Below are 18188 nucleotides of genomic sequence, written 5' to 3' on the forward strand. Positions count from 1 at the left end.
GCTGTTGGGAGGGACATTCCAGCACCGCGTTGTCGGAGCAGCTGGCCCGGGGCGCCCCACACCCACCCCCTCCCCTCTGCAGCCAGGGGCTCCTGCTGCTGGGAAGGGGGTTAGTTTGGGACACTGAGCTGCAGGGAGTGGGGCTCACAAGGGGGCACTGGACTGTGGGGAGTGGGGGCAGCAGGGGGCGCTGCGCTGTGGGGAGTGGGGTGGGGGCTCAGTGGGGTTGGGCTGTGGGGCAGGGGGCAGCAGGGGTGGTGGGCTGCAGGGAGTGGGACGGGGGCTCAGCAGGTGCTGGGCTGTGGGGAGTGGGGCAGGGGCAGCGGGGCTGTGGTGAGCAGGGTGGGGACAACAGGGGCACTGTGCTGTAGGGAGCGGGGCAGGGGCATCGGGGGCAGCAGGGGCTGTGGGGGCGGGGCGGGCAGCAGGGGCGCTGGGCTGCAGGGGCAGCAGGGGCTGTGGGGAGGGGGCTCAGTGGGGTTGGGCTGCGGGAGCGGGGACAGTGGGGGTTGGGCTGCGGGAGCGGGGCAGGGGCAGCGGGGGCTGTGGGGCGGGGACAGTGGGGGTTGGGCTGCGGGAGCGGGGCAGGGGCAGCGGGGCTGTGGGGCGGGGACAACAGGGGCGCTGGGCTGCAGGGAGCAGCAGGGGCAGCGGGGGCTGTGGGGAGGGGCGGGGCAGTGGGGGTTGGGCTGCGGGAGGGCAGGGGCAGCGGGGGCTGTGGGGAGGGCAGCGGGGCAGCAGCAGGGGCTGTGGGGAGGGGCGGGGCTCAGTGGGGTTGGGCTGCGGGGAGCGGGGGCAGTAGGGGTTGGGCTGCGGGGAGGCGGGGCAGGGGGCAGCGGGGCTGTGGGGAGGGCAGCGGGGGCAGCAGCAGGGGCTGTGGGGAGGGTGGGGAGCAGCGGGGTTGGGCTGTGGGAGGCGGGGGCAGTGGGGGTTGGGAGGCGGGGCAGGGGCAGCAGGGGCTGTGGGGAGGGGGCAGCAGGGGCTGTGGGGAGGGGGTCCTGGTGAAGGTCCCATTTTTTCCCCCAAGGTCCTGACTCCTTAATAGAGTCAGGCGTGAACCCCGGTGTCCTGGTCAGACCCCAGTGGGGTGAGGGTCCCATTCACGCCCGGGAACTTCGCGCTGTGTCAAGCGAGGTTGGGAGTCACTTCCTGTCCTAAACAACTCTGCCGGGGTGTGCGTAGGGGGTTGTGTAGTGGGGTGTGTGTGTGTGGTAGTAGTTCATGTGGGGGAGGGGAGGCAGTGTGTCTATGCGTTTGTGTGTGTCAGGGTCAGTGGTGTCCGTGGGCAGGGCTGTCCGTGTGTGTTGGGGTCAGCGGTGTCCGTGCGTGGGGGCAGTGGTGTCCGTGCAGGCACCTGTGTGTGTGTGTGTGTGTGTGTGTGTGTGTGTGGTGGGGTCAGCGGTGTCCGTGCGTGGGGCGGGGGGGGGGGGGCGGTGGTGTCCGTGTAGGCACGTTGCGCATCCCGCTGGCAGGTCCCTCCTCCGCCCGACGTTGCTCCAGGGCAGCGCTGACAATCGCCGGAAGCCGCGAGGCTCTGGCTCGGCAGCGTGTGTTACTCAGCCCTCGGGGATTCCCAGCGCGGGGACCTGCAGGAAACAGCCCTGGCTGGGGAGGGGCAGGATTTCCCATTCATCAGCTTCCCCGGCCCTCTGCTGCACCCCAGAGCTGGCTGCATTTCCCCACCGGGGTCTACGCGGTGTCTCTGCGTGGCTGGTACCCAGCTGCCGCACCCCAGAGCTGGCTGCATTTCCCCACCAGGGTCTACACGGTGTCTCTGCGTGGCTGGTACCCAGCTGCCCCACCCCAGAGCTGGCTACATTTCCCCACCGGGCAAACTGCATCCACGCAGTGTCTCTGCATGGCTGGTACCCAGCTGCCCCACCCCAGAGGTGGCTGCATCTTAGTGCTGGGCAAACCTTCCCTTTGCAGAGCTGCTCTGCGTGGCTGTTCCCCCATCGCCCCACCCCAGAAGCAGCTGCAGCCCAGTGCCGGGCGAGCCGTCCTGGAGCAGCATCGCTGTGCGGCAGGTAACCCAGCTGTTCCGCCCCAGAGGTGGCTGCATCTTGGTGCCGGGGCGAGCGGTTCCCGCCGAAGTGACCCTGCTTCCTCCTTTCCGCAGGCATGACGAGCCTGTTGCCGGCCTAACCTGGCCTGAGGGGCTGAGACCGGGCGGAGCACGATGAGACCCATAATCCTTTGCAGCTTCCTCTTGGCGTCTGTCCGGCCATCAGAACTGGAGGGGCACTTTGATCTCGGTATCTCAAGGCGAAACCGGCTTGGGGGCTTGTGCAAAGGGCTTGTGGCCAGCTAGTGCCATGGCGGGGTGGGGAGGAGTGAACGAAGGGATGGAGGAGCGATAACCGAACGCAGGGGTGAAGGATCGAAGGGCAGCGGCAAGGCCGGGGAGGTGTGGATGATGGGGAGGGGAAGAATGGGGTGGAGCAGGGGATGGGGTGCGAGTGGGGATGGGGTGCAGAGGATGCGAGGAAGCCGGAGAAGGGGTGCGGGTGCAGGGGATGAGTTGGGGAGCGGGGCTGCAGGAGGAGTGTGGGGAAATGGGATGGGGATTGGGGTGGGGATGGGGTGAGCAGGGAGGGGTGCTGGGTGTGGGGATGAGTTGGGGAGCGGGGCTGCAGTGGGGATGGGATGGGGTGGGGAGGAGCAGGAGGGGTGCCGGGTGCGGGGATGAGCAGGGGGCAGCAGGGGATGGGGTGGGGTGGGGAGGAGCAGGGGAGGGGTGCCGGGTGCAGGGGATGAGTTGGGGAGCGGGGCTGCAGGAGGAGTGTGGGGGAAACGGGATGGGGATTGGGGTGGGGATGGGGTGAGCAGGGGAGGGGTGCCGGGTGCGGGGGATAAGTTGGGGAGCAGGGGGCAGCAGGGGGGATGGGATGGGGTGGGGAGGAGCAGGGGAGGGGTGCCGGGTGTGGAGGATTTTGTATGTTCTGTACATGGTAACACACACGCACGAATATGCTGTGTATATGCTAAGCCACAGAACAGATCTGATTCCCACCAGCAGGGGGCGCTCACACACACACAGAAATGCCCTGCAGCTCCTCACCCCGGGCATGGGCATGAGGTGCCCCCCCCGCGTGAGGAGACCCCCACACCTGCCCCTCCAGCTGTGCCCGGGCGAGCAGAGCAGCTCTGGGGTGTCGGGTGCTGCTGGTCGGGAGAGGGGGCAGGGCAGGGGCGGGTGCGCAAGGGGCTACGGGCTGCATGAGCCAGGAAAGGAGGGGAGGGGAGAGGAGGGGATGGGAGGGGAGGGGAATGTGGGAAGGGAGGGGAGGGGAGGAGGGAGAAGTGAGGAGGGGGGAGAAGAGTGGGGAAGTGGGGAGGTCAAGGGAGGGAATGTGGGAAGGGTGGAGTGGGGGTGTGGAGGGCAGGGGAGGGGGAGAAGAGAGGGGAAGGGTGAGTGGGGAAGGGGTGGGGAGGGCAGGGGAGGGAGGAATGTGGGAAGGGAGGGGAGGGGAGAAGAGAGGGGAGTGGGGAGGGAGGGCTGCGGTGAGTGTGAAAGGGGAGAGTGGGGAGGGCAGGGAGGGGGAGTGGGGAGGAGGGTGTGGAGGGTGGGGAGGGGAGGGCTGCAGTGAGTGTGAAAGGGAGGGTTGAGTGTGGAAGGGGGTGGGGAGGGGATGTGGGAGGGGAGGGGAAGGGGAGTGGGGAGGGCAGGGGAGGGGAGGAGGGGTGTGGAGGGTGGGAGAGGGGGCTGCGGTGAGTGTGGAAGGGGGGAGTGGGGAGGGCAGGGGAGGGGTGTGGAGGGCGGGGGAGGGGGGCTGCGGTGAGTGTGGAAGGGAGGGGTGAGTGTGGAAGACCGAGTGTGAAAGGGGGAGGACAGGGCCATGGCCAAGTGTCTTGGCTCATGTGTGGGGCTGCGGTGCCCCCTGGTGGCCGGATTGGGGCTCTCCCCCTCCTGCTGCTAGAAGACCCCCCCCCCAGCTGGGCCGCGCTCCCCCCCTCGGGCTGGGGGCGGTGGAGGGGGCAGGTCAGGGGACCGGAGGACGGGGCGGGAGGAGGGGTGCAGGGTCAGGTGGGCGCGATGAATAGGGTGTGAGGGGGAAGGCAGAGGAGACGGGTGCCTTATAGGGACATGTATGGGGTGTCGGTGGGGTGTATAGGGGCTGGATGTGCTATATGGGCCAGGTAGGGTGAACATATAGGGGCTGGCTGGGTTATAGAGGCAGGCGAGCTATGGATGAGCTTATAGGGCCCAGGTGGGCTATAGGGGATGTATAGGCCCAGGTGGGCTATTAGGATTTAGTGGGGTTGGGGGGACTATAGGGGCTACAGGGGGTGTATTGGGGCCAGGTGAGCTATAGGGACTAAGTGGACTATCAGGGTATATTGGTTCTTGGTGGACTGTAGGGGGTATATAGGGCCCAGGTGGACTATCAGGGATGTGTTGTGACTGGATGGGTTATAGGGGGTGTATAGGGGCTGGGTGGGCTATAGGGGGTGTATAGGTTATAGGGGTGGATGGGTTATAGGGGCTGGGTGGGCTACAGGGGGTGTATAGGGGCTGGGTGGGTTATAGGGGCTGGGTGGGCTACAGGGGGTGTATAGGGGCTGGGTGGGTTATAGGGGGTGTATAGGGGCTGGGTGGGCTATAGGGGGTGTATAGGGGCTGGGTGGGCTACAGGGGGTGTATAGGGGCCATTCTCCATTCGCTCTCTCTCTGCAGCCAAGTGTCGCTACGCGCTGGGCATGCAGGATCGAACCATCCCCGACGAGGATCTATCTGCTTCAAGTGCCTGGTCTGACTCCACGGCCGCCAAGCACAGCCGGTGAGAGTCCCCCCTCCCCCACTACGATAAGTTTCAGCCCTCCCGGGAGACCCTACAATAACAAACCAGCCCCAGATCTCCTGAGAGACCCTACAATAACAAAGCAACCCTGGTCCTTATCAAAGACGCTATGATAACAAATGGGCCTATGTAGGACTGCGAGGCAACCCTACAATAACAACCCAGCCCTAAATCTTACGGGAGACCCTACAATAATAACCCACCTTCAGATTTTATGAGAGACCCTACAGTAACAAACTTGCCCTGGCAGCCCCAGCGTTTCCAAGACACCCTACAATAACACTGGGGCTAACCCCCCTGTGCGTGTCATGTCCCCCCCCCCTCGGGCGCAGGCTGGACACGAGCGACGGGGACGGGGCGTGGTGCCCGGCGGGGCCCGTTTATCCCAACGACGCCGAGTTCCTGGAGGTCGACCTGCGGCGCCTGCACTTCCTGACCCTGGTGGGCACCCAGGGCCGCCATGCGGGGGGCCACGGCAAGGAGTTTGCCCGGACCTACCGCCTCCACTACAGCCGCGACCGGCACCACTGGCTCGCCTGGCGGGACCGCTGGGGCAGCGAGGTACGGGGAGGGGGCAGCAGGATGTGGGGAGGAGCAGAGGGGAAGGGGAGGGGACAGGGGAGGGGGGGAGGGCGGTGACGGGGTGGAGGAAGAGGGGGTTTAGGGTGTGGGGAGGGGGCGGTGGCAGGGGAGGGGGCAATGGAGGGACGGGGGCAGTGAGTTGGGGAAGTAGGTTTCATGCCCAGGCTCTGTCATGCTGGACTTCCCCCTTCCATCGCCACCCCCTGTGACATCATAATCATCTCCCCGTGATGTCACGGCTCCATGTGACATCACTGTCTGTGACCTCATGACCCTCTGTGCGGGCTCCTCAATGCGACTTTGACATCATGACCCCTTTGTGACATCGTCTGTAACACCACAGCCCCTTGTATGTGACATCACGACTGCCTGTGACATCACAGTCATCTCCGTGATGTCATCGCCCCTTCAGACATAGTCTTTGCCCACCTGCCTGTGATGTTGTCATGCCATGTGACTCCGATAACACCGGTGGTGGCGGGGTCACAATGTTACAGGGCTCATAAGGTTACCGCAAGAGCGTGACGACATTCAGATTGTCACAATCAGAGAACGATGACATCAAACGGGGGGCGGGGGTGGCAACACCGTGGTGTGATGTGCTGTGATGTGATAGGGCCCAGGGCTGTGATGTCCGGCAGTGGGGGAGGTCCCAGCAGGGGTGGGTGGAGCTGGCGCGAGGAGCGGGGCTCCGGCTCCGGCTCCGGGAGTGATTAACCCCTCCCTGCCCAGGTGATCTCTGGGAACGAGAACACCAACGAGGTGGTACTGAAGGACCTGGGGCCGCCCATCATCGCCCGCTACGTGCGCTTCTACCCGCGCGCCGACCGCGTCATGAGCGTCTGCCTGCGCGTGGAGCTGTACGGCTGCATCTGGCGCGGTGAGGTGCCCCGCCCCCCACCCCCGACTTCGCTCTCCCCTTCCCCCCATCGTGTGGGTCCCGGTGGCTGATGCACGTCCCTCTGTCTCCCCCTGCAGACGGGCTTCAGTCCTACACCGCCCCCCTGGGCCAGACCATGGGCCTCCAGCCGGAGCCCGTCTACCTCAATGACTCCACCTACGACGGCTACAGTGTCAGCAAGTGAGTTCTTACCACCCCCACCCCCTTCTCCCATCCCCGGTCCCCCACCCTCCACCACTGACCCACCCTGCTCCACTCTCTGCTGACCCTGCCACCCTTGTCCCCGAGCCCCCATCCCCTGAGCCCCATGTCCACCCAGGTGAACTCCCCAACCCCTAAACAAACACTCTGCCATACCTGACCCCCCTGCCTGGTCCCCTAAACAATCCCCTTCCCCCTCGGCTAAATCTGAGAATGGGTGAGTAAATGGATAGGTAGGTCAGAGAATGAGTGGATGGATGGATCTGACAAGGTAGAACTGAAGATGGCTTGACAGATGAATGGAGAGATAGATCTGAGGATGGATGGATCTGGTGGGCGGATGGATAGACTGGAAGATGGATGGATCTGGTGGGTGGGTGGGTGAATCTGGTGAGCAGATGGATAGACCAAAAAAAGGGTTGATCTAATGGATCTGGTGGTTAGATGTGTGGATGGTTGGATGGATCTTGTGGGTAGATGGACTGACCATCAGATCTATCCATCTTTCGGACCTGGTGAATAGATGGTTGGATGGATCTGGTGGATACATGAGTGGATGGTTGGATGGATGGATGGGTGAATCTGGTGGGCAGATGGATAGACCAAAAGATGGGTAGATCTAATGGATCTGGTGGATAGATGAGTGGATGGTTGGATGGATTAACCAGAAGATGGATGGATCTGGTGGGTGAATTGGATAGACTGGAAGATGGCTAGATCTGATGGATATGGTGGGTGGATGGATGGAAGGGGGGAATCTGGTGGGTGGATGGATACACTGGAAGATGGGTGGATCGGCCTCTCCTGTAGGTCCAATCCACCCTGTTCCCCAGTGTACCAGCCTGATGTACTGGTCTCACCCAGTGCAAGAAACCAGGAGTCCCAGCCAGTCCCCCTCCTATGGGTCTGGAGGGACCCCTGGGGCCACCCCCCTCCCAGTGCAGCACCTGACTCAGGGCAGCTGGGGAGCTGGCATTATTACCTATGTCCATGGTGCTTTGTCTCCTCCTGGCAGGCTGCAGTTCGGGGGGCTGGGGCAGCTGACGGATGGCGTGGTGGGGCTGGACGACTTCACCCAGACTAAGGAGCTGCGGGTCTGGCCGGGCTACGACTACGTGGGCTGGAGAAATGACTCCTTCCCCAAAGGCTACGTGGAGATGGAGTTCGAGTTCGACAGCCTGCGGGTCTTCACTTACATGAAGGTACCATCTGGCCCCAGGACAGGGACTGTCTGGCTCATGGGGGGCAGAGAATGGGACATGGGGCCTGTCCCCTCTAGGGGGCGCCGGCTCCCATCCGGCCCCAGGGTGGAAGAACTGGCTGGCTCAAGGGTGCGGGAATGGGAGAATTTGCCCTCTATGGGGCACTGGCATCCTCTCCACGGCTGACCCTCCTTCTCCCCCCAGGTCCACTGCAATAACATGCACACGCGAGGGGTGAGCATATTCCGGCAGGTGGATTGCAGGTTCAAACGCAGCCTCCCCACAGCCTGGGAGCCTGATCTCGTCTCCCACGTCCTGGCTGTGGACGTCAAGGACCCCAGTGCTCGGTCAGTCACCGTGCCCCTGGAGGGGCACCTCGGGCGTTTCCTGCAATGCCACTTCCACTTCTCCGGCACTTGGATGCTCTTCAGTGAGATCGCCTTCCTCTCGGGTGAGTGGGCTTCGTTCGTTAGCTAGCTCATCCTTGAATCAATTAGTTCGTTAGCTCATTTGTTCATTCGGGGTTGTTGGATAATTTTTGTGTAGGTTCCCTCATTATTTATTTAATTAATTCTTTCATTAATTGGTCAGTTCTCTTAATTAGTTGGTTAGTTTGCTGGTTGGCTGGTTGATGGTTGGTTGGCTTGTTGCCTGGTTGATTGGTTGTCTGGTTGGTCAGCTAGTTCATTGGTTAGCTGTCTGGTAAGTTCATTGATTGGCTTGTTGGTTGGTTAGTTTAGTTCATTTGTTGAGTTCATTGGCTGGTCAGTTCCTTAATGAATTGGTTGGTTGGCTTGTGCTTTGATTGGTTGGTTATGCCATTGTTTAATGTGTTGGTTACTTTGGTTCGTTTGTGGTGGGTTAGGTGGTTGGTTAGTTTGCTGGTTGGTGGGTTAGTTCATTGGTTCAGTTGGTTGGTTGTGTTGATTGGTGCGTTGCTTTGTTGGTTCGTTAGCTCTTTATTTTGTTCTTTCGTTTGCTAATTCTCTCGCTCATTAATTAGTTGGTTCTTGTTGGTTGTTAACTCATTGGTTCTTCTTTTCCGCCCTCTCATTCTTCAGTTAGTGCGTTCCTGGGTTCATACTTTCGTCTGCCATCCATTAATTCGCCCCCTCTTTTCCCCAGATGTGGTGGACGACGCGTCCGTTTCTGGAACAAGTCACTGGCCCCCGATGGCTGGTCCCCGGCCCTCGGGCAGGGGTGCTGCAGCCCCCCCTGTCCTGGAAGACCCTGGCTCCACGCTTCACAGAGACACCGAGGCCACGTCCAACCTCACACTCCAGGGTAAGCCACTCGGCAAGGGGTGGGACAATGCAAGGGGCTACTGTGGCCTTCTTCCCTGGGATCCACCCACCGAGAGGCTGGTCCCACATCTTCTCCTTGCTTCTGTCCATTTCAGACCTCGAGATCCAAGGAGAGTCTAAATCTGGCCAGCCAATCGCCAAGGATGATAACAGCAATACCTCCATTCTGATTGGCTGTCTGGTGGCCATTATCCTGCTGCTGCTGGTCGTCATCTTCCTCATCCTTTGGAGGCAGTATTGGAAGAAGATCCTGGGGAAGGTAAGTGAGATGGGGCCGGGGGGCTGCAGGTCGGGACTGAGGGGCCCTGGCAGAGCTGTATAGGGAGGTGAGTGTGTGTTATATTTGCCATTCGGTGGCATTACAGAGCATATACCTATCGATCCCTTAACATGCTTGCTGCTCCTCTGTCTCGTGGGGCAGACATGAATCAGGACATCTGGGTTCTGGTCAAGCTCTGGAAGTTGGGACTGGGGTCTAATGGGTTACAGCAGCGGGGGCTGGGACCCCGGACTCCTGGGTTCATTCCTAACCCTTGGCGAGGGAGTGGGGTGTTGTGGTCAGTGCCGGGGGCTGGTGTGATCTCTCTGCCGCCCCCCTCAGGCCCAGCGGCGAATCTCCGACGACGACCTGACCGTGCACTTGTCGGTCCCGGGTGACACCATCGTTATCAACAACACGATGGGCTCCCAACGCCACTCGAACCGCTACGAGCGCATCCACTCGGGGGAGACCGAGTATCAGGAGCCCAGCCGTGCCCGCATGAAATTGCCCGAGCTGCCCCATGGTGCTGAGAACTCTGGTGAGAGGCAGGGGATCGGAGGGACCCACCAGCCATGCCGTGGGGAGAGAGGATCCATCCAAACATGGAGAGCCAAGGCCAAGGGGACTGGGTGGAACAGGATGGTAGAAGGAAGGGGTGGGAGAAAGAGGTGGATGGGTTGACAGGCAGATAGACAGATGGATGGACAGGCAAATGGATGGATGGAGAAATGGACGGGTGGGTGGATGGATGGATGGACAGACAGGCGGATGGTTGTATGGATTGACAGGTGGATTGATAGGTGGACAGACAGGCAAATGCGTAGATGGATGGCCGTGTGGGTGGACAGGTGGATGAAGGGATGGATAGATGGATGGACAAATAGGTGGATGGATGGATGATGACCACACGGATGGATGGACTGACAGGTGGATGAAGGGATGGATGAATAAATAGGCGGATGGATGGATAATGGACAGGTGGATGAGGGATGGATAAATGGCTGGACAAATAGGTGGGTGGATGGATGGATGATCACACGGATGGATGGACTGACAGGTGGCTGAAGGGATGGATGGATGGATAAATAGGTGGATGGATGGATGATCGACAGGTGAACGAAGGGATGGATGGACAAATAGAGGGTTAGGTGGCTGGATGATGGCCATGCAGACAGATGGATGATGGACAGGTGGATGAAGGGATGGAGAGATGGATGGATGGACATGTAGACAGATGAACGTATAGAAGGATGATTAGCTGGATTGGCTGACGGATCGAGGGAGAAGTAGAGAAGTGGGCAGGCAGGGAGGGAGGGAAAGGCGGAGACAGAGCGGTGGAGAGACGTGGGGATTTCAGTGGGTGGAGGAGGAGGAGGAAAGAGCAGGAACAAGAGAGCAATGGGGGCCTGGAGAGATGAATGGGGAGGGCTGGCTGGAGGACAGGAAGCCCGTGGCAGAGAGCAGGAGGCTGCAGGAAGGGGACAGGGAAAGCCAGGAAGGAAAGATGGAATGGAGGGAAAATCCGGGGTGGGCGGAGAGATGGAAGGGGGAGGCGGCTTCCTCCCATGTCCCCTTCTCTGGTGCTGCCCCTCCCCCCTCAGCTGCAGATTTGGGACCCCCTCCCCCATCCTGCTGTGTTTTCCCCTCCCCTCCCATCTCATCCTGTGTGTCCTCCCCCATCCACGGCCCCAGAGAGTGACTGACGCCCGGCTCTGGGAGGGGAGTGGGGTCTAGTGGTTAGAGCCGGGGGGCTGGGAGCCAGGACTCCTGGGTTCTATTGCCCCAAAGGAGGGGCCTGGCTTTATTACCCTCATGTGTCAGGAATGTCCATCTCCCTTCCACTGTCTCCGGAAAGATGGGGGCTAAAAGGGGAGGGGCATAATGTAGCCCCGCCCCTTTCCCTGCCCCACCCCTCTCGTGTGCGTCTGTCAGTCCGTTCTCATCCATCCGTTTGTCTCTCCCTCCCATCCCCGCCCCACATCCCCTTCTCCCGACAGCTCTGCTGCTCAACAACCCGGCCTATCGGCTCTTCCTGGCCACATACGCCCAGCCAATGGGAGGGCTCGCTCGCCCGCCAGCCGACGGGGCTAAGCCAATCAACACAGATGGTAAGGGGGGCGCCACCTGGCGGCCCGACCTGGGAGCACAGCAGCTCGTGGGCTGCATTCCTCCGTCCCCCTCTAGGGGGCGCTCTCTGCTTCCCACCTGTCTGACCTTCTGCCCTGTCTGCATGTGTAACCCAGGTTGGCATTGACCCGTGGCCCTCTGCTCCCATGAACCTCTCTGCTTTGGCTTATGGGACCGGGAGGGGTCGGGGCTTTGATAAGAGATAACATTGTACCTTCAGCTCTGTAGGATTCTCCATCCTGGTGCCAGGATGCAGCTGGCTCTGGGGCGGGGCACATTCACACATAACGATGCTGCAGAAGGATCCCTCGCCTGATTTGCAACTGCTTCTGGGCTGGGGCAGCTGTTCATACATGGATCCCTTATCTGGCATTGAGATGCAGCCACCTCTGGGGTGGGGCAGCTGTTTATACAGAGATCCCTTGCCTGGTGCTTAGATGCGGCTGCTTCTGGGATGGGGCGGCTGTTTATACAGGGATCCCACATCCATCACTGAGAGGCAGCCAGCTCTTGGATGGGGCAGCTGTTTATATAGGGATCCCAGCACCAAGATGCAGCCAGCTCTGGGGTGGAGCATATCGGGGTCTCCCAGCTGACAGGAACGTCCCCGCTAACCCCCAGTCTCTTTGCCCCCCGCAGCCTGCAGCGGCGACTACATGGAGCCAGACCCTGCCGGGGCCCAGGCCACGGCGCAGAACAACGTCCCGCACTACGCCGAGGCAGACATTATCAACCTGCAGGGGGTGACGGGCGGGAACACCTACGCCGTGCCCGCCGTGGCCGTGGACGCGCTGGCCGGCAAGGACATGGCCCTGGGGGAGTTCCCCCGGGGGCGTCTCCTCTTCAAGGAGAAGCTAGGGGAGGGGCAGTTTGGAGAGGTGGGTCCCTGAACCTCATGTGCCCCTCTGGCCACCCCCAGCCCCCCTCCACCGTCCCAACTCTCCGCCTGCTTTCAGCCCATTCTCCCACTGCATCCTTCGCGTTGTGCTTTCATCCGTTCTTCCACTCGTCATTCCTTTGGTCCTCCCCTGGGCCTTTCGTTCATTCCTTCGTCCGTTGGTTTAGCCGCTCACGACTTCAGCCTTTGCCTCATTCTCCTGGCCTCGTGTTCGGTCGCCCCTTTCGTCTTTCACGAATTTAGTCCTTCACTTGTTCATTTACACATTCGTCAGTTCCTGTGTTCTCTCTGTCGGTGCATTCGTTTGTGGTTTTGTGCATTCATTCATTCATTCATTCATTCAGTTGATGGTGTTTTCTTTTTTTCATTACATGCGTTTGTACTTCCATTGTCGTCTTCACTCATTGGTTCATTCTTTCCTTCAGTCAGACGTTTTTATTCGTTCTTTTGTTTCTTCGTGTGTTTGTTCGTCTGTGCATTCGTTTATACGTTCTTTGATCCATTTGTTCTTTCATTCTTTTTCCTCCATTCTCTCGTTTGTTCTTTCATTCGTTCGTTCCTTTGGTTCAGCCTTTCATGTTATTTCATAATTAATTCTTTTATTCTCTTCCCTTCTTTGTTTTTCTTTCTCTCTATCCATCTGTCCGTTCTCCCTCCAACCAGCCTAGACTCTTCCGTTCTCTCTCTCTCTCTCCCTTTCACTCTCACCTTCTGTCTATCTCTTTTCCCAACCCCCCTTTGTTTCTGTCTGTCTTTCTCTGTAGACTTGTTTTCCCCTCCACACCTTCCTCCACCTCTTTCCCCATCCCTCTCTCTGCTCTGAGGAAGCGGGGGGACTATTTCATAGGCGGAAGGATCTGGGAGGCTGCGCTGAGTCCAGGGGAGGGTGTGTTAGTGGGCGGGTGATGTGGCTGACCCTGCCAGGTGCTGATTGGCTGCTGCTCTCTGCCCACCCTACCCCTACCTCCCAGGTGCATCTCTGTGAGATAGAAAGTCCCCAGGATCTGCCCATTCTGGAGTTCCCATTCAACGTGCGCAAGGGACGCCCCCTGCTGGTGGCCGTGAAAATCCTGCGCTCTGACGCCACCAAGAACGCCAGGTGAGTGCACGAGGGTTGCGGGGGAGAGGTGGGGGACGGTGCTTGTGCAAATATGGAGCATCTCATTGCACATGGGGGGAGTGATTGTGGAGACACAGTATCTCCTGCTGCACATGGAGAGTTCCTTGGGAGACCTCAGGCCATCCCTTGTGAGTGCACGAGGAGGGGTACATGTGCAAACATGGCATGTCCCGATGCACAAGGAAGGATGCTTTTGCGACCTCAAGCCATCTTTTGTGAGTTCACGGGGGAAGGGGGGCAGTCGTGCAAACACAGACTGTCCCATTGCCTGAGGTGGATGCTTGTTCCACCTCGGACCATCCACTGTGAGTGCACAAGAAGGGAATGCACGTGCCAACTCAGAACATCCTGTTGTACCAGGGGAGACAGGTGTGTCACCAGAGGCCTTCCTTTGCACAAGGCAGATGGTTGTTTCACCATGGCTCGCTCATTGTGAGTGCATGAGAAGGTAGCTTGTGTCCACTTGGGCTGTCCCATTGTGAGCGTGCAACAGGGATGCTTATGCAACACCAGAATGTTGCACGAGGGGGATGCTTGTGCAGCCGTGTGTTGTTCCCTCGTGAGTGCACCACGGGGTGCTGATGAGACCTTTCCCCCCACCCCAAGGAACGACTTCCTGAAGGAGGTGAAAATCATGTCGCGGCTGAAGGACCCCAACATCGTGCGGCTGCTGGGCGTGTGCGTGCGGGACGACCCCCTGTGCATGATCACCGAGTACATGGAGAACGGGGACCTCAACCAGTTCCTCAGCAGCCACGAGCTGGAGGACAAGCTGGGGGGCAGCACCAGCGATGCCCCCACCATCAGGTACCCCCCGGGCAGGCCAACCCTGCACCCTGTGGGGTCCCAGTGCATGCTGGGAATATCTCATGTTCCCTCCCTTTCTCTACCTCGGTGCATGCTGGGAATCTCTCTGACCTCCCCTCCCCCTCTGTCCAGCTACCCCACGCTGGTCCACGTGGCGGCCCAGATTGCCTCGGGGATGAAGTTTCTGGCCTCTCTCAACTTCGTGCACCGGGACCTGGCCACGCGCAATTGCCTGGTGGGGGAGGGCTTCACCATCAAGATCGCCGACTTCGGCATGAGCCGCAACCTCTACTCGGGGGACTACTACCGCATCCAGGGGCGCGCTGTGCTGCCCATCCGCTGGATGGCCTGGGAGTGCATCCTCATGGTGAGACCCCCCGGGAGGCGGGGCCTGGTGGAGAGGGGGCGGGGTCTGGGGAAAGGGGCGGGGCTAGTGGAGGGAAGATCTATGCCTGCATCCTGGGCCACAGTGTGCGGCCCATTTGCTGGATGGCTTGGGAGTGCATCCTGCCAGGGACAGGAGGCGGGGCCTGTTCGGGAGAGGGGCGGGGCCTGGGGGAGAAGGGAGGAGTGTAGAAGTGGGGAGTGGGCAAAGGGAAAGGGGGGAGTGTGGAAGGGGAGAAGGAGGAAGGGAGCGGGGGAAAGAGGAGTGTGGAAAGGAGAGAGGAGTGGGATGGGGGCAGGGTTCTGTCTTGGCGTTTATCCCCCCCTCCACTAACCCTGCCCCCCAATGCAGGGGAAGTTCACCACGGCCAGCGACGTCTGGGCCTTCGGGGTGACGCTGTGGGAGGTGCTGATGCTGTGTCAGGAGCAGCCCTACAGCCAGCTGACCGACGAGCAGGTCATCGAGAACGCCGGGCAGTTCTTCCGGGACCAGGGCGAGCAGGTACCGGAGACAGGGCATTACCCCCCGCCCCGTCCCCCAGGGACGCCGGTTCCCATCCGGCCCCAGGCATTGGCACGGCTGGTTCAGGGGGGCAGGGGAATGGGACATGGGATCTTTCCCCTCTAGGGGGCACTGGCTGCCCTCCGGCTCCAGAGGTGGCTCAGGGGGTGGGAATTGGGCCTGTATCCTCTAGGGGGCTGTGACATCCCCCGGGGTACAACCTGGCCTGTGGAATCGCTGCGCCCCCGTAGCTCCCTAGCACAGGAGAACCCCTCCAGACTCTGCCCGCACACAGCCATCCGCATGGGACGCTGCACCCAGCAAAGTTACACGAATCCTCTCCCAGCCACTCATGAACAGTACACGGGGAGACACCCCCAAATCCCCGCAGCCCCAGCCTTGCACCCCAGAACTGTGAGTCGTCTCCCTGCTCCCCACAAACACACAGTTCAATTATTCTTCTCTTTGTCGTCCAAACGATCTGCTGTCCATGTGTCCAGATGGTGATGCAGATACCATTGTCTCTTATTTTATACCCTCCTCCTCTCCTTGAGGAACATCCTCCACCCGCCCTGCGGGGGTGTAGACAAAGCAGTCCCCTGCGTACGTGAGGTTCAAAGCATCTCTCAGGTGCATTGTACATTTCTTGCTCGCACCTTCTGGTTCATGACATTTGGGGTGACGGGCAAGGCCTTTGTTTACAGTCCTTTGTGATTTCTGAGGAGCTAGTCCATGAGCGTTCCCCAGACTCACAATATGTTTCAGTAACAAACACGTAGCAACATCTCATAACTCAGTATACAATGACACACACGGCTTTTAATGGGACAATGATGTTCAGCAAGTTATGACTTTTCAAATGATACTTCACAAGGCGTACTTTGCACAAAATATATCATAACCATATACAAGGGGTGAATATGGAGGTATAATATGTCACAGGGGTACTGGCTCTGACCTTGCACCAGGGTGGCACAGCTGGCTGGCTTGTGGGACAGGCACCCACTGCCCCCTCTCTGCCCCCCAGATATACCTGTCCCGGCCCCCTGCCTGCCCCCTGGCTCTCTATGAGGTGATGCTGCGCTGCTGGGTCCGCGAGTCCAAGGACCGTCCCTCCTTCCAGCACCTCCACCGCTTCCTGTCTGAGGACGCCCTCAACATGGTGTGAACCAAGCTGAGCAGAGGTGGGGGGGCCAACCCATGTGGACCCCCAGGCGTCAGCTTCTATTCTGCATCTCTCCAGCTGCAGCTGTGGGTCGTCGGTGCGGGAGCTCGGGTGGGGAGCTGGATTTGGGAACTGGAAGCTTCTCTACTGGGGTGTCTTAAGGGGCATCTGTCCGTGTGTCTGGCCCTACCTCTGTCTGTCCATCCCTGGCTGGGCCAGCCTGCCGGCCACCCCTCCAGCTAGCTCACCCCTCTCCAGGCATTCCTGAGCCTTTCTAGCCATCTGTGTCGTCTTCTGTTCATGCTTTCTTCGTTCTCTCTCTCTCTCTCTCACACTCACACACACACACACACACACACACACACTCCATATCCCCCTCTCTCTCTCTCTCTCTCTCTCACACACACACACACACAGAGTCCATATCCCTCTCTCACTTTCTCTCTCTCTCCCCTACTCTCTCTGTCACCATCTCTCATCCCCTCTACGTCTCTCACTCCCTTTTTTCCCCATCTACCCTTCCTTGCTCCTTACTCCTCCTTTTACTCTCCCCCCCCCCCCGTGTCCCTTGGAGGGTGTTTCTTTCCTCCCCACTGCCATCCTGCAGTGGGGCTGACTCTAAAGGGGACTGGGCAGAACTGGCTTGCGGGGTCAGACATCTGTATTATTTTAATTTCACGTGGACTGGACTAACACTGGGGAAAAAGTAGCACCCTGGTCTCATGGCACTGGGGTGAGCTGAACACTGGATGTACGAGTGCTACTGACATGGACAGGGGAAGGGAGGGGTGGGACGAAGCTACGGGACAACAATGAAACAGCCTGGAGGCAACCAGGCCACCCCCAGAGGAGGGAGACTGGGCTGGAGGGGCCTGGGGGTCGGCGCTAACAAAGCAAGAGACACTGTTCGTTCTAACAGGGCCAGATCCCCAGCTGATGCCAATCAACAGCAACGCAACTACTGCTGGTTGGCACCAGCAGGGGATCCGGGCATCATTGTAATTTAATTTTTCCTTCCTCCTGAGACTCGGAGGAAGGGATTGTAGATACCGTACTGTAGACTCTGGGGGCAGCGAGATTTTCACCGGGGCCTCGTGTTTTAGGGGGCGTTCATTTCTGTAGCGGGAAAGAGGCACCGCGCTAAAGGGCCGTCTCAGAAAAGCAAGTGCCTTTAAGATGCGAAATCACGGACCACTTTGCAAAGTCTTGAGCTGAGCTTCTCAAAGCAGGCGAAGGTGAGTGAAGGGCTCAGAGAAATGAATGACCTTTGAGCACTAAATTGCCTTAGACTTCTCCGAAAGCCCCAGTCCTATTTTTGTTTCCAAGGAGTAAATATTGATGACGGTGATATAGATTTAATGATCCGGATGTGTATGTTTTTGTCTCTCTCCGCCCACACACAACCCTGTCAAATGCTTTTTATTCATTTTTTTTTAAATTCCTTGCTAATCTTGGTAGTTTTTCTCTTTTTTACTGTTGTTATTTGGAAACGGGATCTGTACATATTTGGCGAGTAGAGAAAAAAAGATTTTTACACTAATATATAGATTTTTGTTGTTGTTTAGCTGTTTCCTTTTATGTGGTGAATAAAAACTTTGCATTTTCTATACATGTCTCCTTGACGTTGCTTTCCTCATCAAAAGTTGTGGGAATTCGGTTGTAACGTTTTGTCAGACAAACTTGATATTGGGTTTTTTGATGATTTCAGAACTGCGGTTGAGTGTTGTAGATACACAATGTTGAGAAAGGTACCTCTGTTGACATAATACAATGAGACTTTTGCACCACACAACATCCCAATTTTAAAAAGTCAGCACTCTGAAAAGATCAAGGCAGCCCACGTGAAATGGGTAAAAACTGACATACCGATAAATCTCTAGACATAGTTTTCAATGGGAAATCATTATTGAGTGAGGGGACGTCTAGTTGGA

At 59.0% G+C, this 18188-nt stretch overlaps 1 protein-coding gene across 4 annotated transcripts in view; it reads left to right on the plus strand.

Moving 5' to 3' along the window:
* The window catches only part of DDR1 (discoidin domain receptor tyrosine kinase 1), a 45536-nt gene extending 27672 nt beyond the window's left edge, over positions 1-17864 (plus strand). For 3 of the 4 annotated variants that reach the window (XM_039517305.1, XM_039517306.1, XM_039517304.1), the window contains 17 exons: positions 2120-2255; positions 4679-4781; positions 5135-5363; positions 6117-6264; positions 6363-6465; positions 7502-7688; positions 7893-8139; positions 8814-8972; positions 9088-9251; positions 9594-9792; positions 11252-11362; positions 12021-12259; positions 13251-13378; positions 14006-14206; positions 14339-14573; positions 14943-15092; positions 16120-17864. In XM_039517305.1, coding sequence (XP_039373239.1) covers positions 2180-2255; positions 4679-4781; positions 5135-5363; positions 6117-6264; positions 6363-6465; positions 7502-7688; positions 7893-8139; positions 8814-8972; positions 9088-9251; positions 9594-9792; positions 11252-11362; positions 12021-12259; positions 13251-13378; positions 14006-14206; positions 14339-14573; positions 14943-15092; positions 16120-16260 — 2820 coding nt within the window. In that variant the 5' untranslated portion in view covers positions 2120-2179 and the 3' untranslated portion in view covers positions 16261-17864. The remainder of the gene's footprint in view (positions 1-2119; positions 2256-4678; positions 4782-5134; positions 5364-6116; positions 6265-6362; positions 6466-7501; positions 7689-7892; positions 8140-8813; positions 8973-9087; positions 9252-9593; positions 9793-11251; positions 11363-12020; positions 12260-13250; positions 13379-14005; positions 14207-14338; positions 14574-14942; positions 15093-16119) is intronic. The other variant, XM_039517307.1, reaches the window with a different exon arrangement.
* Positions 17865-18188: the final 324 nt, after the last annotated feature.

Source organism: Mauremys reevesii, unplaced genomic scaffold (assembly GCF_016161935.1).
Source record: "Mauremys reevesii isolate NIE-2019 unplaced genomic scaffold, ASM1616193v1 Contig1, whole genome shotgun sequence".
Taxonomy (NCBI): Eukaryota; Metazoa; Chordata; order Testudines; family Geoemydidae; genus Mauremys; species Mauremys reevesii.